Source organism: Oncorhynchus kisutch, linkage group LG19 (genome assembly GCF_002021735.2).
Source record: "Oncorhynchus kisutch isolate 150728-3 linkage group LG19, Okis_V2, whole genome shotgun sequence".
Taxonomy (NCBI): domain Eukaryota; kingdom Metazoa; phylum Chordata; class Actinopteri; order Salmoniformes; family Salmonidae; genus Oncorhynchus; species Oncorhynchus kisutch.
The window spans coordinates 8,866,640-8,892,781 of NC_034192.2; the positions used below are offsets into that span (position 1 = coordinate 8,866,640).

A 26,142-nucleotide genomic window follows, 5' to 3' on the forward strand; every position below is an offset into this window, starting at 1 on the left:
AAAGTACCTGCGTAATTGCGCACCCAATTGGCAGCAAGAGCCTCTCAGTGGATGCTGCAGTGTACCGAAGTGACGTCGGGAGCAACTGCTTGCACGCGCATTACCACTCCACTATGTCTTCCTGTCATGGCTTTTGTGCCATTAGTACAGATACCAACACATCTTGACCACCAAAGTCCATTTGATGTGACAAAGCTGTCCAGTACTTTAAAAATATCCTCTCATGTTGTCCTGATTTCCAGTGGTTTGCAGAATAGGATGTATTCCTTAATTGACCCCCCCCCCCCCCCATAAACGTAACGGACATATACCAGGAGCTGTGCCAGGCCCACCACATCTGCTGACTCATCCAGCTGTAATGCATAGAATTCACTGGCTTGTATGCAAAGCATTCATTGTTTCAAAACATCCCCTGCCATGTCGCTGATGCATCGTGAAACAGTGTCGTTTGATGACGATATTGTCTGTATAGTGTTTTGGGCCTTTCCCCCCAGCTATATCCGCGGCAGCAGAATAGTATGGGGTTTACCTGTCCCAGCCACTGGGTAGCTCACCATAGACGCTTCTAGCCCCTTCTAATTAATGGTATATGTTGCTTTTATACGTGTCTTAAATCTCACTCGAAAAACTCCCACGGTTTATTTTTCAAATTGGCATGTTTTGTTTCTAAATGTCTGCGCAAGGGTGAAGGTTTCATCGAGTTGTGAGAGTACTTTTGCACATATAACACACTGTGCACATATAACACACTGTGGTTGAGGAAAGGCACTACTCCCAATATAAGTGAACCACGAATCAATGTAGTTATATTTGCGCCTCTTCGATGTTCCCACATCCGTCTGTTGTTCGGTGCTTTCCCGGGTAAGGGGGCAGTAGCTCTTCAGCTGCATCAGATTCACAACTGTCAGTGTCCATGCTATCTGGGCTAACAACAAATGTAGAACTACTGATGCTAGCATTGGATGTGCTCGTGGAAGCAGAACAACTTGCCTCGTCGACAGGTGCAGGTGTAGTACTGCTAGTAGTGGCAGTACAACCAATAGAGCTGGCATGTGTCTTATGGACGCGGACCTTACTGTATTTATCCATTTTCGAGCAAATGGAAAGAGCAGCAGCTACGTTTGGCAATATACCGTTAGTGAAATTCCTGCGAGAGTAACGGTTAATGTAATTGGATGTTAATTGTTTGACATTGTGTTATTTCACTGAAGACTAGATGTTTAATTTGATTTTTGGCAGTGAAACGAGGCTACTCAGGCGAGAGGAAAAAACATCTCCCAAATGTATAAATGAACTGTTTGAAATGAGGGGGAATAAACAATAAAAAAAAAATAAACTTATTTGAAATGTATTTTTATTTGGCGTACCCCAGTTCGGGAATACCTGCCATAGACTATAGCCTATATTTGGAAATGCATTTCCATTGTTCAGGCAGAAGGAAAACAAAACAGCAATGTAAAATTGTAGCCTATGTTTATGTTCAAACATCTCAACACTCATCTTTTTCATGGTCACAAGTAGGATTTATTGTGAGTGGAACTAGGAGGACATCTGAAGGGAACATGTTTCTCTGTAAGAGGTTCATTTTCCCCCCATATATTTTACAAATAGAAGCACAAATGTTCATAAACTCTCGACGACAGCCGTTTGAAGTATTTAGAAGCATGTATTCCAGAACCACTGGTGATGGATGGCAGGAGGACCTCGTCCATTTATCTGAAACCACAGAGAACACGCATTCAGATAAACGGGATGAAATCAAAATACCCAACCAAAATATCACAGTAAATGTGAGGGAATAACAGGCTTTTTAATCAGCTTTTAACAAAACACAGGATACATGGTCGAACACACTAGGCCCTAGAGGGAGCTATTCTATCTTAGACTACAGTTGGATGGTTTTCCGAATAGCACGTTTTTCTTCCTTTCTGTGTCCAGTAAGTGTATCTTTTACCTACGATCACATGATTTAGGTCCTGATACCAACATGAGGGGTTGGAGTGGAGTAATAAGGGTGACAAAATAATGGTTAGTGAACAAACTTAAAAATAACTCAATGTTTAATGACAAAGAATGGGTGGGCTCATGCAAGGAGTCAAATTGGGGATATTTTCAAAGACGTAGGTAGCTAATCAAGGTTAAGAATGAGTGGGGTTGTTTTGTGTGTGGGGAAAAAAACATTACTGAGGGACAGATCAAACACCAAGGGAGAGAGTGAAACAGAGAGGGACAAAGAGTGAAACAGAGAAAGAGCGAGATGGGCAGAAAGAAGCTGACATTGTGAACAGTACTCACAGGGCAGCAGCTCCAGAGATGATCTCAATGAGCTCCTTGGTGATGACAGCCTGCCTGGTACGGTTGAAGGTGAGGGTCAGCTTATCAATCATTTCAGCTGGAGGGGACAGAACAGAGCCAGGGTTGATATGTATCAGATAACAAAGCCATCAAAGTGCAGGCACAGAGACCTGGCAACCAGATTAGCTGATATTGTAATATCAATGGCAACCCTAGAAGCATTAGACTAGGTCAATCAAGCAGTAGAGGGAGACTGAGGAAGATGATCACAAAGGACTACAGCTACTGTGTGTGCTATGAGACAGGCAGGAAGACTACGACTTGATCTGTCCCCCTTGGGTTGTGCCGTGGCGGAGATCTTTGTGGGCTATACTCGGCCTTGTCTCAGGATGGTAAGTTGGTGGTTGAAGATATCCCTCTAGTGGTGTGGGGGCTGTGCTTTGGCAAAGTGGGTGGGGTTATATCCTTCCAGTTTGGCCCTGTCTGGGGGTATCATCGGATGGGGCCACAGTGTCTCCTGACCCCTCCTGTCTCAGCCTCCAGTATTTATGCTGCAGTAGCTTGTGTCGGGGGGCTACGGTCAGTTTGTTATATCTGGAGTACTTCTCCCGTCTTATCCGGTGTCCTGTGTGAATTTAAGTATGCTCTCTCTTATTCGCTCTTTCTTTCTCTCTCTCTGAGGACCTGAGCCCTAGGACCATGCCTCAGGACTACCTGGCATGATGACTCCTTGCTGTCCCCAGTCCACCTGGCCATGCTGCTGCTCCAGTTTCAACTGTTCTGCCTGCGGCTATGGAACCCTGACTTGTTCACCGGGCGTGCTACCTGTCCCAGACCTGCTCTTTTCAACTCTCTAGAGACAGCAGGAGTGGAAGAGATACTCTTAATGATCGGCTATGAAAAGCCAATGATCGGCTATGAAAAGCCAACTGACATTTACTCCTGAGGTGCTGACTTGTTGCACCCCCGACAACTACTGTGATTATTATTATTTGACCATGCTGGTCCTTTATGAACATTTGAACATCTTGGCCATGTTCTGTTATAATCTCCACCCGGCACAGCCAGAAGAGGACTGGCCACCCCTCATAGCCTGGTTCCTCTCTAGGTTTCTTCCTAGAATTTTGCCTTTCTAGGGAGTTTTTCCTAGCCACCGTGCCTCTTCACCTGCATTGCTTGCTGTTTGGGGTTTTAGGCTGGGTTTCTGTACAGCACTTTGAGATATCAGCTGATGTAAGAAGGGCTATATAAATAAATTTGATTTGATTTAAAAGACAAGTGAGGAAGATGAGCAATAAGCCAGTTGTTATAGAGGCTGGGGAGGAGGAAGATGCTCACAGGCGTTCTTGCTGGCGCTGTCCATAGCGGTCATCCTGGCACTCTGCTCGCTGGTTGTGGACTCCTTCAGACCAAAGTAGATGATGTTGACCAGGGCAAACTCCTGGTAGTTCCTCAGCACGTCAGCATCAATGTCATCATAGATGCCCATGTTCTCTGTTACAGAAGTGGAAAAAGAAGACGTATGATATCAGTCGGCCATTTTGTGGGGCATACATCTTAAAGCAGTCGGTCGATTTTTATCCCCCTAATCGATTGATGCACTGGTGCGTCAACCTAATTTACCAAAAACATTCCCATCAAAATCCGTCAGTTTAAGAGATATGTTTTTTTTGTTGCATTGGATGTGTCTCAATCCACCGATGTAGCACTTCCACATTTGCAGTGAAAGGTGGCAGAACATGAGACATCCCGAAAATTGAACATGAGACATCCCGAAAACCATCCAAACGGTTTGGCCTACAAAACTATTATGAGTACTCTGGAAAGGGGTCTCTCACAAACACAAGTGTCTTCCTTTTCCTCAACCCCCCCCAACAAATGTCAGGAGACTCACATGAAGTCAGTACTGTCGATGTGCCAACTTCTGTTTGGTAGCATCTGAACTGATTAGGCAACAAACTAATAGGACCCCCACTGCTGAAAGGATATTCTCACGAACCCGTTTTGCTCTATGACCCCCACAAGTGTAATGGGATTCATCTGAAGGTGACCGGTACTAGTTTTAAAAAACAAATGGAAGTACAAGAGGTAGTTGTGCCTACCCCCCCACCAAAAAACTACAAGTTTTTTTGTTGAAATTTCCTACTTCAAAACCTTGTCGCTTATGATTTATTTTTGGACTGTCCTTTTTGCCATGTATGAATGTGTTATTCAATGCATTTCCATGGGTGTTAATAATCAAGGCCAAAATCTATATTATTTGTATATATTCTTTTGAAATAAAAGAGTCTTAAAATTGTAAATGAAATAGCTAAATGATCCATAGTATGACCACCTTAAAACAATTCCATTCGTCAGCCCCCCCCCCCCCCCCCCCCCCCCCCCCAACAACTTAGATTAAAGAATTAAAGCGACCTTCAAACCAATGGTGTTGTACCTGAATTAGCAACAGTATCAATGGAGAAGATGGGCTTCTCGTCAGTCTTGTAGGAGATCACAGACCTGAATGAGGGGGGAAAATAACATCCATTCAAGACCTGTTCTGATAATTGGCTATGTAGTTTGAAGGATAAGGATGGGACTAGACGTGAATCTTCCCATTCAAACAGTTATCTCCTTATAGTGGCTCAATTAAGAAACCATTTGGAGGAGACAAGACACTGAAATGTGGCTGTGGAAGGAGTCCATCCATACCTGAATCTGTTGTAGATTACAGCACCCTGGTCAAACTCGTAGCCCATGTTGAGCAGCTCCGTGGCGACGATGGAAGCGTCAGTAAAGGTGGGGGGCTTGCGGCCCACCTCTTTGCAGCTGAGCAGCAGGTAATTGCTATGTGTCCTGGGTTGCAAGGAGGGAGGGAGGAAACACTTATCATGGTAATAAACTAAATTCCAAAGGAAACCACTAGACTGGACCTGTTGCTGTGGGCATCATACGGTAAAGTGGCTGTATTTCTTGATTATCATTCTGTACCTCTGCAGGATGTTCCTCAGCTTGTCCCCCACATTAACTACCATCACCTCCTTGCCTTCGCCGGTGAGGGTAGCAATCTTGGCCTTGATGGCCTTGGCCACATTGGAATGGACGGCGCCACAGAGTCCACGGTCAGACGACACACCGATCAGGAGGTGCTTGTTGGCCACTCCCTCCGGGGCCTTGATCTCAGCCTTCTCGTACAGGGCTGGAGGACACACAGGCAAGAGAAGAGGGACTGTCAACAGGTTTGTTGAATGCCATTGGCAAACACCAGAAAAACATTTCCAATAAATGTGTGTGAAACGACCGTGACAGTACAGGGATGGTATTCAAGAAGCGCCTCAGTACCAGGGCTAATTTAGGATCAGGTCCCCTCTGTCCATGTAATCTTATTCATTATGATAGAAAAGGCTAAACTGATCCTAGATCAGCACTCCTACTCTGAGACTATGAATACAGGCCCTGACCTACCCCTACCTTCTCACTATGGTCCTAATAGAGAACCATAATAACAGACAGTGATGAACTTCACATAGAAACCATCCATTCCCTTAGACTTTAGTGTGTGTGAGATATATATATATATATATGAAAGAGAGAACATGCAGAGTTAGCAATGACATACCCACAGCACCATTTCCATAGACGCGGGCGGGCTTCAGCTGCCTCTCAGCGCGGGCATACTTAGCAGCGGCCACCATCTTCATGGACTTGGTGATCTTTTGGATGTTCTTGATGGACTTCAAACGGATGGTGACTAGAATGGGAAAGATGGATGCCACAGACTGATTAAACATTTGAGGTTCAATAACATTGAGACGTACAACTACAATATCATCATGATTCAAAAGTTTCACTTGTGCATAAGACTTAAAAAGAGGAAGCTCAAGGGTGAATGTTATGTAACACAGAGTAGTTAAAGAGATGGCAAGGTAAACACTTACTGTCCTTCAAGGTAGCCATGTTCCTGACCTGCCCACTATAAAAACAAACAGAATTAGCTAGGTATGTTAGAACATTATCATTGCAAGTTCGCGACATAACGTGGACATCCTCAATTCAGGGTTTATAAAACCAATACAAATAGCTAGCTACCTATAAGCGAATGAATGTTGTTTGTACAACTATACTAGCAATCAGTTAGTTAACGTTAAACTAGAGTCCATGTCACCAGATAATAGTTAGCATGTTAGGTTTATCCAGAGAATGCATGCTAACTTAGTGGGAGGGACAGTGCATTTGACAAGAACTGAACGCTGTTCTGAAAACATCTGGCATCGTACGAATTACTAAAAGGACCATTTAATCAACGTTAGTTAGTTGTCACACACTTCAATGACATGGTTAGCAAGCTAATGTCAGTTTAGCCACCGCACCGGCTGAACCTGACCATTCACTCTGCACCACACACCATCTGCGGCCTGCGGGTTAGCGCGCCCTTGCAATGTTTGACATGGCTCGTCAACGCATACGGTGTACATATTTGTCATATATGTGTACGACAGCACAATGCTCAAAATCATGTTTTGAAATATACGTAATTTTGCTATTAAACGTTACCATTGTGGGAGGAACACCAACGCGCTGGTCCTGGCGAACATAATTACTTCGATGAAGGTCAGACTCGCAGGACTGCGCAAGCGCAAGTAAATGGCAGGATGTGGACGGAAAAACAAACCTCGCGTTACTTCAAAGTACACGTAAAATGATGACGAAATACCAACGGAAGCGGCAGATTTTTAGGAGGAAGGAGAAGTGCATAACAACGTTTGAACGTGTTCGAGGCTTATTTCGAATTTAAATAATTTATATGTAGACGATTATTATTTGACATGGGGAAAGAGGGTTTTCTAAGCCCAAAGGCGATCGGGAATAGGATCAAAGCAAAAGGTCTTCAAAAATTGCGATGGTATTGTCAAATGTGCCAGAAACAATGTCGAGACGAGGTAAGAAAGATGGCTAGCTAAGTTAGCTATCTTACGTCATGTAGCGTAACGTTTGGAATATTTGCTAGTAGGTGCAAGCCAAATGTTGCAAGCGTTCCTAAACGACCAACTCGTTGGGACAGAATGTAAATTAAACATGTAAGTTAGCGAGCTAGATAGACTGTATTGTCCTCAGGAAAGTAACGTTAGATCTCGATCAGGGATGTCAGAAGTTAGGTTCTACACACTAACGGTAACGCCCGGGACAAGAGCCGGTTTAGGTTGAACTAGCTTCCCCTTTCTGCCCATAGAATGGCTTCAAATGCCACTGCATGTCCGAGTCCCACCAGAGACAGCTGCTGCTGGCCTCGGAGGACCCCAACAAGATCATGGACAACTTCTCACAGTGAGTCCATCTGCATTTACTTAGGTCTGGCTGTTGGTATGTCGTGTTCTATAGCACTGTCTCCAAAAAAATGTTAAAATGACATGTCAATAATGGTGTGATGATGAGTCAGGGGAGGTGTTCCACCAGTGGACTTATTTGCTTTCTCCACTCTTCCTCTCACCAAGGGAGTTCAAGAATGACTTTATTGAGCTGATCAGAAGACGCTTTGGTAATATTTGATTTCTTCTGAAACTATATATTATAAGTGCATGCAATATTACACTAGCTACTTATGAAGAGACTGTAAGACAAACCTCAACCTGACTGAATCTCTCTCTCGCTCTCCCCTCCAGGAACCAAGCGAGTGCAAAACAACATTGTCTATAACGAGTACATCAATGACCGAGAGCATGTCCATATGAACTCCACCCAGTGGGAGACTCTCACTGAATTCACCAAGTGGCTGGGGAAAGAGGGTACTGTCACGCTCATACCCCTTAGAACAGAAGGTATGTGTGTTTGTCTGTGTCTGTATGATCCCTGACATTGCTGTGTCTGATGACTTCTCCCAGGTTTCTGTAAGGTGGATGAGACACCCAAAGGCTGGTACATCCAGTACATCGACCGTGACCCAGAAACCATCCGGAGGCAGGAGGAGCTGGAGAAGAAGAAGAAGCAGGACCTTGATGACCAGGAGCGCAGTGCCAAGTTCATAGAGGAGCAGGTCCGCCGGGGCCAAGGAGGCAGGGAGCCAGAGGTGAGAGAGTACCACTACTGCCCTCCTCTGACTAGGAGGTCATATTACACTCTGTCTGCTGAACAGGGACTGGCCACGGGTTCTGTTTACCAACGATGTAATGATTCACTGATACGCATCTGCACCCGGTACAAATGTTTAAGATACAGTGCATCATAAAATCTATTTTAAAATTATACAAACCCCCAGTTCACTGATGTTTTTTCAAAAAGACATCTAATCTTTTGTGACTGAATGTATGTGTCCTTTCCTCCAGTAGCCTATCTAACTAAGCATGTCAATTCATATGACAGTCATTGATCTCCAAGTCAGATAACATGGTGGCAGGTAGCCTAGTGGTTAGAGCGTTGGGCCAGTAACCCAAAGGTTGCTAAATCGAATCCCCAAGCTGACAAGGTCTGACATCTGTCGTTCTGCCCCTGAACAAGGCAGTTAACACACTGTTCCTAGGCCGTCATTGTAAATAAGAATGTGTTCTTAACTGACTTGCCTAGTTTAAATAAAAAAACTGCACAGAGCAGCTCTCACCATCGAGAGCCTATCTCTGATCTAATATTCGTATATCTGTGCGGCACAATCAGCATTCAAATGCTTGTAAAATGGCTTTCGCAATTCTGAATCTTAGGCTTTATTAGTTGGGTGACAACCAATATAATTTGTTGAGTCATTGTTACCACTGTAGGAAATTGTTTTATTCAAGTTGTATAGGCTACCGGAGTGGACACAACTCTCATCTTTCTGATTGCACATCTAACTTCTGATTGGGGCTTTTCGATTGCCAGGTTCACCTTAAGAAATAGTTTTGGCGGTTTTGCTTTAAACAATCAGTGCTTTTTGTCATTTTTACATGAAGAGGTTAAAGTTGTAATTTCATAAACATTTTGCAAGCCGCAATGTAGGCCTGTGGTCGGAGCGGGAGAAGACCAGCTCACCTGTGTAATGTTCCAAATGTTCACAACCATTCTGGTTGTGAACCATCCATTTTGAGACGGGGGTGAAATCCAAAGCTGTGTTATATTCATTTGCTATTTCAGCTCATTTCTAAAGATAAATATTGACATTTTACTAGCAAAAAAATGACAAATTAATAAGTAGGTGAATGAGATTACAAAAGTGAGGGGACAAAAAGCATAAATTCCTCTCCTAATCAGATAGTGGTAGATGCTCAGTCTGCCCTCTGGCTCAGCTCAGGCGCCTACACACACCATACATCATTTTCACGCACACACAGCTCAGAGATGTAATCTCCGACAGAATTCACATCACTGCTGTTCAGCAAAGATACTGTTTACCTATGACATGTCATGGAATCATAACAATCTGTCCCTCTTTTTTTTCAGGAAGCACCAGTTTTCACTGAGTTGAAGCGAGAAAGTGAAGAAGAGAAAAGTATTACATTTTTTATATAGATAGCTCATGATGCATTTGGTCAGGAATTATGCTGATTACACCGTTATGCCCGCTCTTCTCTCACTGGTTATATTTTTGATTATATTTCAGTTACCTTCAATCTGGCCAAGGGCTCCTGTTCCTCTGCGGATGGCCCATCTAAAGCCAGGTACAGTAACCTGGATCTCAGTAAGAATGACTCACCGTCATCAATGGCAATGCAAAACAGCAAAAGTAAATGACTGTGGGGATTTCACTCTGATTAACACTGTGTCTACCTCTTCCCCTTAGTGTGGCCCTGGGTCCCAGTGCCCTGAAGGCAGCAGGATCAGGGAAAAGGAAAGATGCGCCCTCCACCTCAGAAGCCAAAGAGAAGAAGAAGAAGTCGGCCCTGGATGAGATCATGGAGGTACGGTAGTGTTTCCAGTTCTCCCTCTCAGCTCTGACTTGATGCACTGTCAAGTTAACTCTGTGTTAAACATGTGCGCATGTAACCCTTTGTGAGCTGTGTTGTGTTCAGATGGAGGAGCAGAAGAAGAGGTCTGTGAGAGCGGACCACTGGCTGCACCCCGGCATCGTAATCAAAGTTGTTACCAAGAGACTGGGGGAGAAATACCACAAGAAGAAAGGAGTCATCAAGGTAACACATTAGTTTCACACATGGTGGGTGATTGGGCCAGTTTTGTGTTCTAAGTAGCTTATAAGAAGTTTATAGTCAATAGAAGAATATCATACAGTTGAAGTCGGAAGTTTACATACACCTTAGCCAAATACATTTAAACTCAGTTTTTCACAATTCCTGACATTTAATCCTAGTAAAAAATCCCTGTTTTAGGTCAGTTAGGATCAGTTAAGAATGTGAGATGTCAGAATAATAGTAGAGAGAATTATTTCTTTCAGCTTTTATTTCTTTCATCACATTCCTAGTGGGTCAGAAGTTTACATATACTCAATTAGTTTTGGTAGCATTGCCTTTAAATTGTTTAACTTGGGTCAAACGTGTCAGGTAGCCTTCCACAAGCTTCCCACAATAAGTTGGGTGAATTTTGGCCCATTCCTCCTGAAAGACCTGGTGTAACTGAGTCGGGTTTGTAGAACTCCTTGCTCGCACATGCTTTTTCAGTTCTGCCCACAAATTCTCTATGGGATTGAGGTCAGGGCTTTGTAATGGCCACTCCAATACCTTGACTTTGTTGTCCTTAAGTCATTTTGCCACAACTTTGGAAGTATGCTTGAGGTCATAGTCCATTTGGAAGACCCTTTTGCGTCCAAGCTTTATCTTCCTGAATGATGTCTTTAGATGCTGCTTAAATATATCCACATCATTTTCTTTCCTCATGATGCCATCTATTTTATGAAGTGCACCAGTTCCTCCTGCAGCAAAGCACCCCCACAACATGATGCTGCCACCCCCGTGCTTCATGGTTGGGATGGTGTTCTAAAGCTTGCAAGTCTCCCCCTTTTTCCTCCAAACATAATGATGGTCATTATGGTCAAACAGTTCTATTTTTGTTTCATCAGACCAGAGGACATTTCTCCAAGAAGTACGATCTTTGTCCCCATGTGCAGTTGCAAACCGTAGTCTGGCTTTTTTATGGCGGTTTTAGAGTCGTGGCTTCTTCCTTGCTGAGCCGCCTTTCAGGTTATGTCGATATAGGACTTGTTTTACTGTGGATACAGATACTTTTGTACCCGTTTCCTCCAGCATCTTCACAAGGTCCTTTGCTGTTGTTCTGGGATTGATTTGCACTTTTCGCACCAAAGTGCGTTCATCTCTAGGAGACATAATGCGTCTCCTTCCTGAGCGGTATGACGGCTGCGTGGTCCCATGGTGTTTATACTTGCGTACTATTGGAAATTCCTCCCAAGGATGAATCAGACTTGTGGAGGCCTACAAAAAAAAATCGGAGGTTTTGGCTGATTTCTTTTGATTTTCCCATGATGTCAAGCAAAGAGGCACTGAGTGTGAAGGTAGACCTTAAAATACATCCACAGGTAAACCTCCAATTGACTGAAATGATGTCAATTAGCCTAAAAGAAGCTTCTAAAGCCATGCCACCATTTTCTGGAATTTTCCAAGCTTTTTAAAGGCACAGTCAACTTAGTGTATGTAAACTTCTGACCCACTGGAATTGTGATACAGTGAAATAATCCGTCTGTAAACAATTGTTGGGAAAATTACTTGTTTCATGCACAAAGTAGATGTTCTAACCGACTTGCCAAAACTGTGGTTGAAAAACAAATTTTAATGACTCCAACCTAAGTGTATGTAATCTTCTGACTTCAACTGTATGTATTTAGGCTAACAGTTGTTGTGTGTTGTAGGAGGTGCAGGATAAATACACGGCCGTAGTGAAGATGATTGACTCAGGGGACAAACTGAAACTAGACCAGAGTCACCTGGAGACGGTCATCCCTGCACCAGGTAACCTAGTTCTCGCCATGGTTACACACACATGTCCACAGGAAATTGATCATTTTCAAACTGTACATTTGACTTGATATCTGGCCTGTTATTTTACCAAATCAAATAATCAAGTCTAACTCATCTGTCCCACAGGTAAACGGGTCCTGGTTCTGAATGGTGTGTACAGAGACACAGAGGCCCTACTGGACTCCATAGACGAGAGAAAGTTCAGTGCCACCCTCACACTTGACTCGGTAAGGACCAGGCACAAAATGGCTCTCGTCATGCATCAGTTTCTACCGTTTGGTGGTGGAATAGATGTTTGGTGTGGCAACTGCTTTGGGATGATATGAATGGTTCTTATTTTCTCATACAAGGGTGTGTTTTTCTTCCTCAGGGTCGGATGAAAGGGAGGAGGGTGGACGGGATCGCCTACGAGGATTTCTCCAAAATGGCCTGATCTATCATGACTTCCGTTACATGACAGCGTAACCCAAGAGCCCCTACCCTTCCACTGAGAGGCCCATCAGCTGAGAGACTCTACTGTGTCAGAGTTACCCTCTGTAAATATCCCAGAATGCATTTTCTATGGAGGTATCACTTCCTGAGTTAGCCGAGTAATGATTGGGGAGGGGGGGGGGGGTTGTATTTTTATTTTGTATTGTTATTAAATGGTTCTCTACAAATACATTTTAATGTTGTAATATTACTTATTGAATGAAGTACAACACAATTGACCTATGAATTGATTGAAAAACATTTGTATTTTGCCATGTAAGATGAGGTCTGAGAAATACAACAGTCATTGGAAGGTTCTGGTTAAGACGTCTGTGTGTGTGTGTACATAAAGTTCAAAGCCGACAGTGTAGTCTTCATGAAAATAAAGAAACATTCACACAGCTATACATACTGATACTGCTTTTTTAGAACCTGTTGTAAAGAGAGAGAGTTGTCAGACAGAGCTGTGATATGAAAACAGGTCATAACACATATGTGTCTAGTCGGATTGGCTGCAAATGTGTGTGTCTCCTGTACCTGTGGACTAGGATATCCATTATAACTATGCCCTGTCTCTTGCTGCCTGGGTTACATGGTACCCCCGTGTGCCTTGCGATTGGTCGCTCAGAGCGGGAGCGGCAGGAAGCTGTCGAGTCGCGGGACGATGTAGTTGGTGTAATGGCCGTCGATGAAGCCTTTGCCACTGTTGTGGATGAACCAGCAGAAGACGTCAGATCCACGTTTCTGATCCCGCCTGTAGTCCTTCTGCCAGCCCCTGTCACACACGTGGAATAGTTACAACCTCGTCTACAAGCCTCGTCGTGTTAGCACTCACATGCACTATGTCCCACTGTGATATGGTGGAAGGATTGCCTCAACAGAGATTAAGTTTACTGACTTGAGTATGTGTGACATGCTGATGTTATTCCTATAGTGGTGTGTGTGTGGTTTACCTGGCAGCAGGGATGTGCATAAGAGAGTGTGTGTTCTTACCTGGTGACGACCAGCTTGTTGCCCTTCACCTCCATGGTGGCCTCCTTCTTCAGAGGGTCAGCTCCCTGGTGCAGGTTAAACACCCTCACCTCTGGCTCCTGGCCAAACTGACCTACAAACACACATAGGTCAGTGAAACCTAATGAAGTAGGCTGTAATTGAATATAGGGATACTGATGCAGGATTCACTATAAGGGTGATGTAGGGTATCTTGTCACTATATGTCAACTCATGTAATTAGCTTATAGCATTATTGTATTCTTGGTGACCTACCTATAAGGCCGTGGGCCTGAGAGGAGTACTGGTTGTTGTTGGGGATATAGAGGCCCAGGAAGTCCACGTGGGTTGGGTGTTTCTTCCACACACGATGTAGCAGCACCATCACAGTGATCTTGTCATCCACCGTCACCATCACCTTGGAGTCCTTCACTATGGAAACCTTCACCCTGAAACACACAGGGATCATAGCATGGGGTTCAAACAGGAAACCGTGTACTTTTGAAATGTAGTTTTTTACCTTACCATAGTAAAACAGGCTGATGGTGCCTGACCAGGGGTTCGTGTGTGTCTATGTGTGCGGGCGTGCATGTTCCTACCTGTCCTGGGTGATGTCGGCCGTGGCTCCCCAGGTGAAGGAGTGGTTGTTCCTGCCGTCAGTCAGGTCGATACGGTCGGTGGTGACTGACACCCTGATGCCGTCAGGCTGGTAGAACACTGATATGGTGCCAAAGTACGTGTACACCTTCTCCTTCTCCTCCACCCTCTTAGAGCCAACCAGCTGGCCATTCACCACCACACCTAGAGGACAACGAGGGTGGAGGATAGAGTTAAGAGGACACAAGCACAGACACACACATTTTTGCAACCACACACACACATACCTGCACCGGGGTCTGACACCAGATTGAGGATGTGTCCAGGCTCTGAGTCAATGTTGAAGCAGACGTCCATGTTGTTTTTAGGCAGGTGGACGATGAAGTGAGGGTCGTTCTCCACTGTCACACAGAAAACACACAGACAGACAACCGTTACTATGGTGACACAATGGACATGAGAGTATTACCCACTGCAAAATTGCAGGTAGGGAGGTAGGCGATATTGATGGCCCAATGCAGCTGTTTTTATCTCAATTTGAAATGATTTCTGGGAACAATTAAGTAACTTACTGTGATTGTTTTCAATTAAAATGGTCAAAAAGAAACAAAAATAGTTACATATGGACAGTACCAAAACAAAATATCTAATGATTCTGTCTCTTTGCAGCAAAATCTGCACTACTGGGATAGTTGTATCCCCCATATGTATAACATTCTATTTAAATAAAAACTCTGCATGTTGAATCCAGTATTGTTTTGTGTATCAGTTCATAAACCATGTGCCATGGAATCAATATATCGAAAATCTCTGCCCAACTATTTTGCAAATCTATTTGGCATAGCTGTCATTTTTTGGGTCCTTTAATGAAACTGGTATACTTTTTTATTTATCACAATTTTCTTTAGCCAATTTTGGTCTTTAATGCAGGTCCGACAGACAAGTTCCTTATTTCCTCCCCCTGCTACTTGCCTCTACCATTTCTGTGGTAATGCTGTAATTAATTGGTTGTAATTTTGAGCACAGCAGACATTTCCATATGTCTGTGTTAGCTGCATGTGTGACATAACTCCACCAGTCCTATTTAGGATATCATTCACAAAGATTATACCTTTTTAAACATTCTTTCCAAAAAAAAACATGTTTTATCAATTAGTATATTTGAATTTAACCGTAATATTTGTTCTGTCTTTTCTGAAATTGCAACCCAACTTTCTATTGCTTGTTTTAAAAATAGCGATATTTTGGAGATTATTTCATTTCCAAATGACTGAAAGTGAGAGGTTGTAATCTGAGTAAAGGGAAAAAGGCCATTCTTGAACATGAGGTAAGACATCCTTACTAATCTGATAGAGAACCAGTTTGGATTTAAGTACAACTTCTGAATGACTGAAGCCTTTATTGAGAGGTCTAATATTTAATCATTATTGTCCTCCGAATTCATATTCATTATATAAATAGGCCCATTTAATTTGGTCTGGCTTGCCGTTCCAAATAAAATAGAATATTCTTTGTCTATATAACTTTAAAAACAAGTTGCTATGTAAACAGTAGTCAAGGCCATAAGCAAATAGGTCAACTGGGATATGACTAGAGTTAATGAGGGTGATTTTTCCACAATAGACAATAGACAGGTTCCACAGTATCAAGATCTTATCTATTTTGCTAACTTTCTATTAAAATGCATTGTAACGAGATCATTGCTTTTTTTCGGGATATGAATACCAAGTATGTCCACTTCACCAACAGACCATTTTATTGGTAAACTACACGCTAATGTAAAAGTTGTATTTTTTTGTGATCCAATGCATAATATGGTACACATCATCATTTGGTTGTAATCCAGAGACGTTAAAAAAAGTATCTAGATCATCTTTGTGGCTGTGGAGGGATCCAAACTGTGGATTTAAAAGAAAACATGAATTATCAGTGTACAATGACACCTATTATTGTTGGATCTGATTTTAATATCTAACATTTCGATGGCCATTGTTTTACTCCTCTTGACAGCTTAAAACTTTCTGAGAATTAGACATTATTTACTATTTTACACCTAGGGTTGAAAATTGAAATATTCCAGGCATTTATATATAAATTCCAGTCGTACTTTGTTAAAAGCCTTTTCAAAGTCAGGTATGAATATCGGGCATGGTTTCCCAGATTTTTCATAGTGTTTTATTGTTTCCAGTTTCCAGTACTTGTCTTATATTATCTCCAATGTATAGTCCATAAAAAACCTGTCTGATTAGGATGAATAATATCCGACAATAACTTTTAAATTCTAAGTGCTATGCACTGTTCTAGAATCTTTGCATTTCAACACTGAAGTTTAAAAAAAAATACTTTTTAGCAAAATGCAATTTCTCAAGCAAGAATTTAGCTAGGACTGTCTGGGAGTGGTCTGAGAGAGGGGCCTAATTGGAGGAGCCTAATGGGAGGGATGTGTAACCTCAAAACTAGCTGTTATAGGCAGAGAGGAGTGCAAACTCTCTTTGTTATTGGTCTATTAACTTATATCGCCTGGTGATGTCACCAGGCAGTCCAAAAACCCCACCCAGCAAAACAAGCTGAAATTTCAGGCAGACTTTTCAAACAGCTCTTTCACTAACAGTGCATTATTGTAATATTCACAATTGGACAGCATTATTCCAACCTCATAGTGTGGAAATATAAAACACAGGATATTCACGTTTTTGTCCACACTGCCCCTTTAAAACACAGTGTATAGCTCTGTGTGAGTTATTACGTATGGTGATATGGAGAGGTAGAGAAGTATTATACTGTAGCACAGATGTGTATAGAGGTGTGTGTGTGTTATGGTCACCTATGGTGATGTGATCTGGTAGGGGCCTCTCGGCGTGGCTAGGGGGGGCAGGGGTGGTCATCTGGACCCAGAGGGGGATGCTGTGAACCATCTGCACTGGAGTCCTTTGTCTGGGACCAACCATACCAGATCCTCCTACACACACACACACACACACACACACACACACACACACACACACACACGCACGCACGCACGCACGCACGCAAACACACACACGCACGCACGCACACACACACGCACACACACACACACACACACACACACACACACACACACACACACACACACACACACACACACACACACACACACACACACACAGCGAGTTTGGGATAGCTTCATTCACTCTCTTGTACTCATGTACATTTACAAGCCCCAAGAAGGGTGGACTCAGGTGATTTTGATCAGGCACCTGCACAGCAGCCCTGTTTGGGGTCCCTAGGGGAGTCAGCGAGCAGCCTCTCCTTGGCCTCCTCACTCTCCACCAGTAGGGCAGTGAGGGGCGTGACAAACTGGTGCTCCACAGCTAGGGTCAGGATCCTCTGGGTGATCTTCCTCTTCTTACCAGCAGTGGGGGCCAGGGACCTGCAGGGAACAGGGATATAACATTCACAAAACGTTACTCTGTATGTTTATTCATGCTCTATAGTCTGTATCAAAGTGCTGGCTATTTATAGCACAATCTTTTTATTCACTCCTTAGATTGAAAATAACGATGTGTTTAACTCTCTCTCTCACCTCTCAGCCAGTAGCTGGTTGACAGTGATGTAGGCCCACATCTGTCTGGCGAAGCCAGTGAAGGCATGCTGCTGCTGGGCCAGCGCAGCGTCTAGCTCCAGGTAGTCTGCTTCAGTCTGTAGGGACAGGTCCAGACGATCCTGGGAAGAAGAGTGGGACAGAGAGAGGGTAGGACACAGGTGAGTGTGTGTACCTGTGCATGTGTGTGTGTATGCAGTGGTGTAAAGTACTTAAGTAAAACCTTTTGAAAGTACTACTTAAGTAGGTTTTTTGCGGTATCTGTACTTTACTTTACTATTTATATTTTTAACAACTTTTACATTTACTTCACTATGTTCCTAAATAAAAGTATGTACTTTTTACTCCATACATTTTCCCAAGCACCAAAAAGTACTTTTTACATTTTGAATGCTTAGTAGGACAGGAAAATGTCCAATTCCCCCACTTATCAAGAGAACATCCTTGGTCATCCTTACTGCGTCTTATCTGGAGGACTCACTAAACACAATGTTTTGTTTGTTAATTATGTCTGATTGTTGGAGTGTGGCTATCTGGTTTGGTTTATATAAGCAATTTCAAATGATTTATACATTTCCTTTTACTTTTGATACTTAAGTATATTTTTGCAATTACATTTACTTTTGATACTTAAGTATATTTAAAACAAAATACTTTTACTCCAGTAGTATTTTACTGGGTGACTCACTTTACATCGAGTCATTTTCTATTAAGGTATCAAATCAAAGTTTGTCACGTGCGCCATAATTCTTTATTTTTTACCTTTATTTAACTAGGCAAGTCAGTTAATTAAGAACAAATTCTTATTTTCAATGACAGCGGGTTCAGGTTCAGAATGACAGATTTGTACCTTGTCAGCTCGGGGGTTTGAACTTGCAACCTTCTATCTAGTCCAACGCTCTAACCACTAGGCTACACTGCCATCCCTCCCATAAAACAGGTGTAGACCTTAAAGTGAAATGCTTACTTACAGGCTAAGGTATGTGTGTGTGTGTGTGTGTGTGTGTGTGTGTGTGTGTGTGTGTGTGTGTGTGTGTGTGTGTGTGTGTGTGTGTGTGTGTGTGTGTGTGTGTGTGTGTGTGTGTGTGTGTGTGTGTAGGAAAGTAAAGAAATAAAACAACAGTAAAAAGACATTTGAAAAAAGAGTGGCAAGGCTATATACAGACACCTGTTAGTCAGGCTTATTGAGGTAGTATGTACATGTAGGTATCATTAAAGTGACTATGCATATGTGATGAACAGAGAGTAGCAGAAGCGTAAAAAGAGGGGTTATCGGGTGGTGGCACACAATGCAAATAGTCCGGGTAACCATTTGGTTACCTGTTCAGGAGTCTTATGGCTTGAGAAGCCTTTTTGTCCTAGACTCGGCACTCCGGTACCGCTTGCCATGCAGTAGTAGAGAGAACAGTCTATGACTGGGGTGGCTGGGGTCTTTGACAATTTTTAGGGCCTTCCTCTGACACCGCCTGGTGTAGAGGTCCTGGATGGCAGGCAGCTTTGCCCCAGTGATGTACTGGGCCGTACGCACTACCCTCTGAAGTACCTTGCGGTCGGAGGCCGAGCAATTGCCGTACCAGGCAGTGATGCAACCGGTCAGGATGCTATCGATGTTGCAGCTGTAGAACCTTTTGAAGATCTCAGAACCCATGCCAAATCCTTTTACTTTCCTGAGGGGGAATAGGCTTTGTTGTGCCCTCTTCACGACTGTCTTGGTGTGTTTGGACCATTCTAGTTTGTTGTTGATGTGGACACCAAGGAATTTGAAGCTCTCAACCTGCTCCACTACAGCACCGTCAATGAGAACGGGGACGTGCTTGGTGCTCCTTTTCCTGTAGTCCACAATAATCTCCTTTGTTTTGGTGACATTGAGGGGTTGTTATTCTGGCACCACCTGGCCAGGTCTCTGACCTCCTCCCTACAGGGAGGAGGTCGGTGATCAGGCCTACCACTGTTGTGTCGTCAGCAAACTTAATGATGGTGTTGGAGTTGTGCCTGGCCATGCAATCGTGGGTGAACAGGGAGTACAGGAGAGGACTGAGCACGCACCCCTGGGGAGCTCCAGTGTTGAGGATCAGCGTGGCAGATGTGTTGCTACCTACCCTCACCACCTGGGGGTGGCCTGTCAGGAAGTCCAGGATCCAATTGCATAGGGAGGTGTTTAGTCCCAGGATCCATAGCTTGGTGATGAGCTTTGAGGGTACTATGGTGTTGAACGCTGAGCTGTAGTCAATGAACAGCATTCTCACATAGGTGTTCCTTTTGTCCAGGTGGGAAAGGGCAGTGTGGAGCGCAATAGAGATTGCATCATCTATGGATCTGTTTGGGCGGTATGCAAATTGGAGTGGGTCTAGGGTTTCTGGGATAATGGTGTTGATGTGAGCCATTACCAGTCTTTCAAAGCACTTCATGGCTACGGACGTGAGTGCTACGGGTCTGTAGTCATTTAGGCAGGTTGCCTTTGTGTTCTTGGGCACAGGGACTATGGTGGTCTGCTTGAAGCATGTTGGTATTACAGACTCAATCAGGGACATGTTGAAAATGTCATTGAAGACACCTGCCAGTTGGTCAGCACATGCCCGGAGCACAAGTCCTGGTAATCCATCTGGCCCCGCAGCCTTGTGTATGTTGACCTGTTTAAAGGTCTTACTCACGTTGGCTACGGAGAGCGTGATCACACAGTCAACTGGAACAGCTGATGCTCTCATGCATTCCTCAGTGTTGCTTGCCTCGAAGTGAACATAGAAGTGATTTAGCTCGTCTGGTAGGCTCGTGTCACTGGGCAGCTCGCGGCTGTGCTTCCTTTTGTGGTCTGTAATAGTTTGCAAGCCCTGCCACATCCGACGAGCGTCGGAGCCGGTGTAGTACGATTCAATCTTAGTCCTGTATTGACGCTTTGCCTGTTTGATGGTTCGTCGCAGGGCATAGCGGGATTTCTTGTAAGCTTCCGTGTTAGAGTCCCGCACCTTGAAAGCGGCAGCTCTACCCTTTAGCTCAGTGCGAGTATGACTTTTGGGTACATCTTCCACCACTGTGTGTATGAGTGTGCATGCATGCATGTGTATGTATGACTCACAGCGAATGCGGTGGTGAAGCTGTTAAGAGTAGTGGACTCAGAGGGCAGCACCTTCCCAGCCACCACCAGCTCTGAGCCACTGAAGTACTTGTCAAAGTGGTTCTGGGTGACGTCAGAGACAGAGTCCTCTGGGAACTGAACCGTGATCTTCCTCAGGAGGGGAGACGAGACCTGGCTGTAGAACCGCTGGAGGGGAGAACGGAGGAGGGAGGTCAGAGATGGTGGTGAGAGAGGCAGTGAAGATAGAGTGTTTATACAAGAATAGGAGGAGAATTCAGAGGAGAGGTAGTCATACAAAGGGGGATGAACAGAGGGAAGGGAAGGAGGAGGAGTAGTGATGCAACTATATGCAGGATTAGGGAGAGAAGAATGAATGGGAGTTTTAGGGACAGAGGTCTGTCGTACCCGTATCTGATCTGAGGCGTCGTGGCTGGTGTAGATCCTCTGGGCCACGCCCCTATTCTCCATGGCGATGCGTTCCAGGAAGTCGTAGTCGACATCGAAGCCGATGCCCAATGAGAAGAGAGAGAACTCCTCCCTCATGACCTTCTTCACATTCTTCTGGATGGCGCTGAGCTTGATCTCTCCTACAGAGAGAGGGAGAGATGGTGGATGACAGTAGCATAACAGTATGAAGGGCAGTACACCACTAGATGTTATTAGATGGGGCGTGAGGGGGAAAATGAAGGGGGGTGAAGTGGTATGAGGTGGGTGATGAAAAGTCAGTCCGTGTCAGTTTTGGGATCAGCAGCGGTATGATGTCTCACCGACAGTGGGGTCTCCATCAGACACCAGCATGATCATGGAGACAGAGCGTGGGTCAATCATGCCCTGATTGGACGCCTTCACCAGCATCTGCACCGCCCTCATCAATGCCTCGTTGATATTGGTGCCTGGATCGGGTCAAAGGGCAGTGAGAGCCAATCAGATACACATCCAGACAACCTTTCGTTATCCACCACTCTGTCCTCTCGTCCTCTTTCCTCGGTCTCTCCCCATTACTTAAATCCATGCAACCTTCTACTTCCTTATAATCCTCCACATCTCTCTCTTTCTCTGTCGCTCTCTTTCTTTCATCCCTCCCTTCTCTCTCACCTCCGTTGGGTTTGATGTTCTGGATGTATTTCTTGGCCTCAGCCACCTGTATGGTGCTGCCTGGAACCAGCTCCTCACTCCAGCAGCGCACATTGTGGTTGAAGTCAACAATGCTGAAGTAGTCATCCATGGTCAGGTCATCCAATATGGTCTGCATAGCCTCCACAGTCTGAGAGAGAGAGAGAGTTATAGAGCAAGAGAGAGAGCGATAAAGTCATAAATGAGATTGGACAGTCATTTCAGTGCAGTTTCACAGAATACCCACACGAGGGCGGTGTTGTATTTGTCAGGCAGGCTCTGCCGGTTGTGAGAGAAGAGAGATGTACGACTGATGGGGCACAGATTGACCCCTGTGAGTTTTTCTATGGTTACGTCACACACCTGCTTCATCTTGACTCCCCACATAGATCCACTGACGTCAATGACGAACACAATGTTTTTTGGGAGGGGGGAGAGATTGGCCGGGGCGAAGAAATGCACAAAATGCCCGTCAGAAACCTAGGAGAAACATTGAAATAACAGTGACCAATACTTCCTGTATTACATTTCTGTTACAAAGTAAAGTGACACAAAGACTGTGTTACTACATGTGTTTCTGTCAGTGTGTGTACCCACATGTAGTTCCCCGGCATTGCTGTCTCTCAGGACGTCGTATTTGACGGTAAAGATGCCATCGATAGCGCTGGTGGTGCAGTTCTCGCACTTCCTCTGCTGCTGGAGCGAGGGCTTGAACACCACGTGAGCCTTGTCCTTCGAGGAGGTGAGTTTGGCCATGCCGCTGAAATGCTCTCCCAAGGTGTTCGGTGTCTCCACAGAGGCGATGCCGTTGGGCTCATAGATATACACATCCACCTGCAGAGAGACAGGGAGAAGGCCGAAATATGCTGACACAGAGGCACTGACCTATCAAATACAGTCCTTAAATACCACACACAGGCATGCACACACACACACACACACACACACACACACACACACACACACACACACCACACACACACACACACACACACACACACACAGGTAAGCTCTCTCACCTGGAACTGGGGCACCAGGCGTCCAGGCTGCAGGTATAGTGAGTGTTCATAGAAGCCCAGCTTCCTCTGCATCATTTCCTGGTAGTGCAACTCAAACTCTATCTTACTGCCGGGAGGCACGTGGACCTCCGTCTTAAAGGTCTCCATGTCCTGGGAGTTAGCCCTGTGGTGTAGGATTACCAGCTCTAAAGTCAGTCACAGGACACTAGAAAGGTCTTATGCAACAACAATGTTTGTTACACACAGCATAGACCATTATGAATGGCATAGGATTCATAACGGTCAAAAAATGGGTGGGAACCCATTTCCCTGTATTGTCCAAGATGTCATTCTTCAGTATAGCTACACTAAATACTATGGCCATGGTGCACTGTGGGCTGTACCGTACCTGACGAGGCCTGCAGCCTTCCCTCTGGCTCTAGCCTGAGCGTAGAGGTTCCTAGCCACAGTCTTCTCCTTTACTGAGCCCACAAACATGATCCCATTCACATTCCTAAAAACAGCACACAACATAGTCCACAGCTCTTTCCATTAAGTTGAGGATTGTATTTCAGTGTGATTGTGATTGACATTTGAGATTGTGCTTTTTATTCTGATTGAGACGGTTGCTCACATGGTGAAGTTGGTGATGAAGGCTCGTTTGGGGATCTGGACGTTGAACCCAATGCTCTGGGCATTTGGACCAGAGTTGACCACAGAGCTCTTGACTGTGGTGTGGCAGAACCGCGACGTGATGCGGCTCTCCACCTTGTAGCTCTTAACCGTGATGTCATCACCCCGGATGGCCTACATAGGGAGGTGGAGAACGTGAGACTGACTTTGGCTGTGATGTCATCGACTAGGGACGAGTGCCGTTGCATAGGAATTGTGAGTCAAGCTCTCTACAGCTTTACATCTAAACCACATAAAACAAGCGGTTTAGGGACACTTCTTTTTCCCATCTACAAATCTGAATATCTGACTGAAAAATGAATAGGAAACATGTTTCTTTGGAGTATCTACTTATACACTGAGTATAAATAACCTTAAGAACACCTACTCTTTCCATGACACAGACTGACCAGGTGAATCCAGGTGAAATCCTTATTGATGTTACTTGTTAAATACATTTCAATCAGTGTAGATGAAGGGGAGGAGACCAGGTTAAAGGATTTTTAAGCCTTGAGACAATGGAGATATGGATTGTGTATGTGTGTTCCATTCAGAGGGTGAACGGACAAAGCTAAATATTTAAGTGCCTTTGAACAGAGTATGATAGTAGATGCCAGGCGCAGCGGTTTGTGTCAAGAACTGCAACGCTGCTGGGTTTTTAAAACTCAACCGTTTCCTGTGTGTATCAAGAATGGTCCACCACCCAAAGGACATCCAGGCAAATTGACACACCACCGTGGGAACCATTGGAGTCAACATGGGCCAACATCCCTGTGGAATGCTTTCGACACCTTGTAGAGTCCATGCCACGATGAATTGAGTCTGTTCTGGGGGTAAAAGGGCAACTCAATATTAAGAAGGTGTTCTTAAGGTTTGGTATACTCAGTGTATAACAGGCTGAGAATTCTGAGAAAGAAAGTGACACATTTTACCACAGAAACGTTAAATGGATGTAGCAACTGCAAAGTGAAGTCAATAACCTGTCTGTCAGCGGATTCTCTTCAAACAGGACCATTGATTAGTAGATAAGAGGACTAAACTCTGTCACAGTGGACAGAGGGGTCGAACATCAAGCAGAGACCAGAGAGAGAAACCTACCTCAAAGTCTTCCTGCTCCTCACTGGTCAATATCGCCCTCTGGAAACACACAGAAACAATCAGCTCTGTACCAATCAATCAAGCTAATGTATTTTATAAATCTCTTTTTACATCAGCAGTCGTCACTAAGTGCTTTACAGAAACCCATTCTAAAACCCAAAATAGCAAGCAATGTGGATGCAGAAGTTTCTGTACTGTCCCATACTGCACTCAGAAAGAACAGTTTGATATGTAACAGTAACTATAGGTAGGTGGTCATGGCATAACAATTCTATAGACATTCTAAATAAAAATTCGGAATTGTCAGTAAGCCTTATAGGACTGTCATTGGGTTCAATCCATTGACCTCTCCATAACCCCTTTATCAATAGTTCAGAGGTCAATGAAGCAGACTGCTTGCTTTTTTACATGTTGTTGGTATTCTATTTCTGTAACTGGGCAAAAACAAAAACCCACCTCAAGACAGGATCATTTCCCTCATAATATGTTGCATTATTGAATCAATGTCATATTGAATATAAGAAGATTATGACATTATATAACATTAATTCAGACAAATTGTTTGGGAAAAAATAAAAGAAGAGTTTCATCTCACCTTAAATCGTCCATGTTGTTTCTCTAATGACTGGTAGAACCAAAGGGCCGTTTGTAAAACAGAGAATAAAAGTTGTGCATTAATCAGTCACATGAACGTCGCATAAAATATAGTTCTGTTAAAGGAACGTTATCAAAAAACACATTTGACAGAGAGAAGGCTGTTTCTACACACATTTGTATTTGTATTTTTAGGGCTCCCCATTAGCTGCAGCTACTCTTCCTGGGGACCATCAGCATTAAGGCAATTAAGACACATCTATAAAACAATCTCGTTATCGTATAACAGTTAATATTGAAATATATGAACTCACAGTTTCTGTCTCCCACTCGCCCTCGACCACAAACTCAAAGCAGTGGGTCTGGTGTAGGGCCAGCAGGCCTAGGAGGAGAGCCAGGCGTCTCATGGTTCCAGGCCTGTATGTGTTGCCTGAGGTTTAACACTCCCAGATATAGTCCTTCAGCCGGGACCCAAGAGGCAGCAGAGAGATCCCAAAAATAAGGGTTAAAAATCCACCGAGTGCTGATAGTCGCTTGGCCCCAGTCAATATTTGTTGTGTTTCACGTATCCCGGAGAGGGAAACTTTGAAACTTGACCTGCCGTGTAGGAGGGTAAACACAGCATATTTGGGATCATACAGGTTCGGTTTACGGCTGGATTTCTCGTTGATTTATGTAGGCCTAAAGTCTGCAACACGCCCAGACAATCAGAACTGGGTTTCCAATGCTGGTATGTACAGATTTAAACGCTGGCATGCTGTAGCAGTAGTTGCCTCTCTCTATGTGATC

The 26,142-nt window shown here is 44.2% G+C and overlaps 3 protein-coding genes across 5 annotated transcripts; 1 reads left to right on the forward strand and 2 right to left on the reverse strand.

Annotated features, from left to right (window-relative positions):
* Positions 1–1,337: 1,337 nt before the first annotated feature.
* Positions 1,338–6,964, reverse strand: LOC109910340 (ATP synthase subunit gamma, mitochondrial). 3 transcript variants are annotated; one of them, XM_020509513.2, is made up of 9 exons: positions 6,832–6,964; positions 6,216–6,250; positions 5,897–6,028; positions 5,269–5,476; positions 4,990–5,133; positions 4,733–4,797; positions 3,634–3,789; positions 2,296–2,392; positions 1,338–1,716 (listed from the first exon to the last, which is right to left on the reverse strand). In XM_020509513.2, the coding sequence occupies exons 1-9, from the start codon at positions 6,870–6,872 to the stop codon at positions 1,713–1,715; spliced, it is 882 nt and encodes a 293-aa protein (XP_020365102.1). In that variant the 5' UTR covers positions 6,873–6,964; the 3' UTR covers positions 1,338–1,712. The 3 variants fall into 3 exon arrangements, with proteins under 3 accessions (XP_020365102.1, XP_031652940.1, XP_020365103.1); XM_031797080.1 differs by having other exon boundaries at positions 1,457–1,976; positions 6,832–6,937; XM_020509514.2 differs by lacking the exon at positions 1,338–1,716 and having other exon boundaries at positions 2,292–2,392; positions 6,832–6,937.
* LOC109864572 (DNA/RNA-binding protein KIN17) lies at positions 6,284–13,042 on the forward strand. Its single transcript, XM_031797079.1, has 12 exons — positions 6,284–7,217; positions 7,508–7,602; positions 7,770–7,813; positions 7,938–8,060; positions 8,157–8,341; positions 9,682–9,730; positions 9,842–9,899; positions 10,022–10,139; positions 10,251–10,370; positions 12,056–12,155; positions 12,291–12,391; positions 12,535–13,042. The coding sequence occupies exons 1-12, from the start codon at positions 7,104–7,106 to the stop codon at positions 12,595–12,597; spliced, it is 1,170 nt and encodes a 389-aa protein (XP_031652939.1). The 5' UTR covers positions 6,284–7,103; the 3' UTR covers positions 12,598–13,042.
* Positions 12,818–26,142, reverse strand: LOC109864573 (inter-alpha-trypsin inhibitor heavy chain H2). Its single transcript, XM_031797078.1, has 20 exons — positions 25,668–26,142; positions 25,355–25,384; positions 24,760–24,798; positions 23,624–23,796; positions 23,399–23,503; positions 23,011–23,173; positions 22,589–22,825; positions 22,355–22,471; positions 21,974–22,142; positions 21,646–21,771; positions 21,284–21,465; positions 20,879–21,064; positions 17,788–17,927; positions 17,462–17,634; positions 17,047–17,181; positions 14,510–14,623; positions 14,225–14,426; positions 13,902–14,074; positions 13,629–13,740; positions 12,818–13,410 (listed from the first exon to the last, which is right to left on the reverse strand). The coding sequence occupies exons 1-20, from the start codon at positions 25,758–25,760 to the stop codon at positions 13,260–13,262; spliced, it is 2,820 nt and encodes a 939-aa protein (XP_031652938.1). The 5' UTR covers positions 25,761–26,142; the 3' UTR covers positions 12,818–13,259.

Bases quoted from the DNA above. Each gene is read 5' to 3' on its own strand.
- LOC109864573 (XM_031797078.1), bottom strand. From the start codon at position 25,760: ATGAGACGCCTGGCTCTCCTCCTAGGCCTGCTGGCCCTACACCAGACC. The intron at 13,741-13,901 runs GTAGGTCACCAA...GTGTGTTTGTAG, and splicing joins TCAGGCCCACGGCCTTATAG to GTCAGTTTGGCCAGGAGCCA. The intron at 13,411-13,628 runs GTAAGAACACAC...CGTGTGTGACAG, and splicing joins AACAAGCTGGTCGTCACCAG to GGGCTGGCAGAAGGACTACA.
- LOC109910340 (XM_031797080.1), bottom strand. From the start codon at position 6,872: ATGTTCGCCAGGACCAGCGCGTTGGTGTTCCTCCCACAATG. The intron at 5,477-5,896 runs GTATGTCATTGC...TGTGTCCTCCAG, and splicing joins CTATGGAAATGGTGCTGTGG to CCCTGTACGAGAAGGCTGAG. The intron at 3,790-4,732 runs GTACAACACCAT...CTTCTGTAACAG, and splicing joins TGATACTGTTGCTAATTCAG to AGAACATGGGCATCTATGAT.
- LOC109864572 (XM_031797079.1), top strand. From the start codon at position 7,104: ATGGGGAAAGAGGGTTTTCTAAGCCCAAAGGCGATCGGGAATAGGATC. The intron at 7,218-7,507 runs GTAAGAAAGATG...TTCTGCCCATAG, and splicing joins AGAAACAATGTCGAGACGAG to AATGGCTTCAAATGCCACTG. The intron at 9,900-10,021 runs GTACAGTAACCT...TCTTCCCCTTAG, and splicing joins GATGGCCCATCTAAAGCCAG to TGTGGCCCTGGGTCCCAGTG.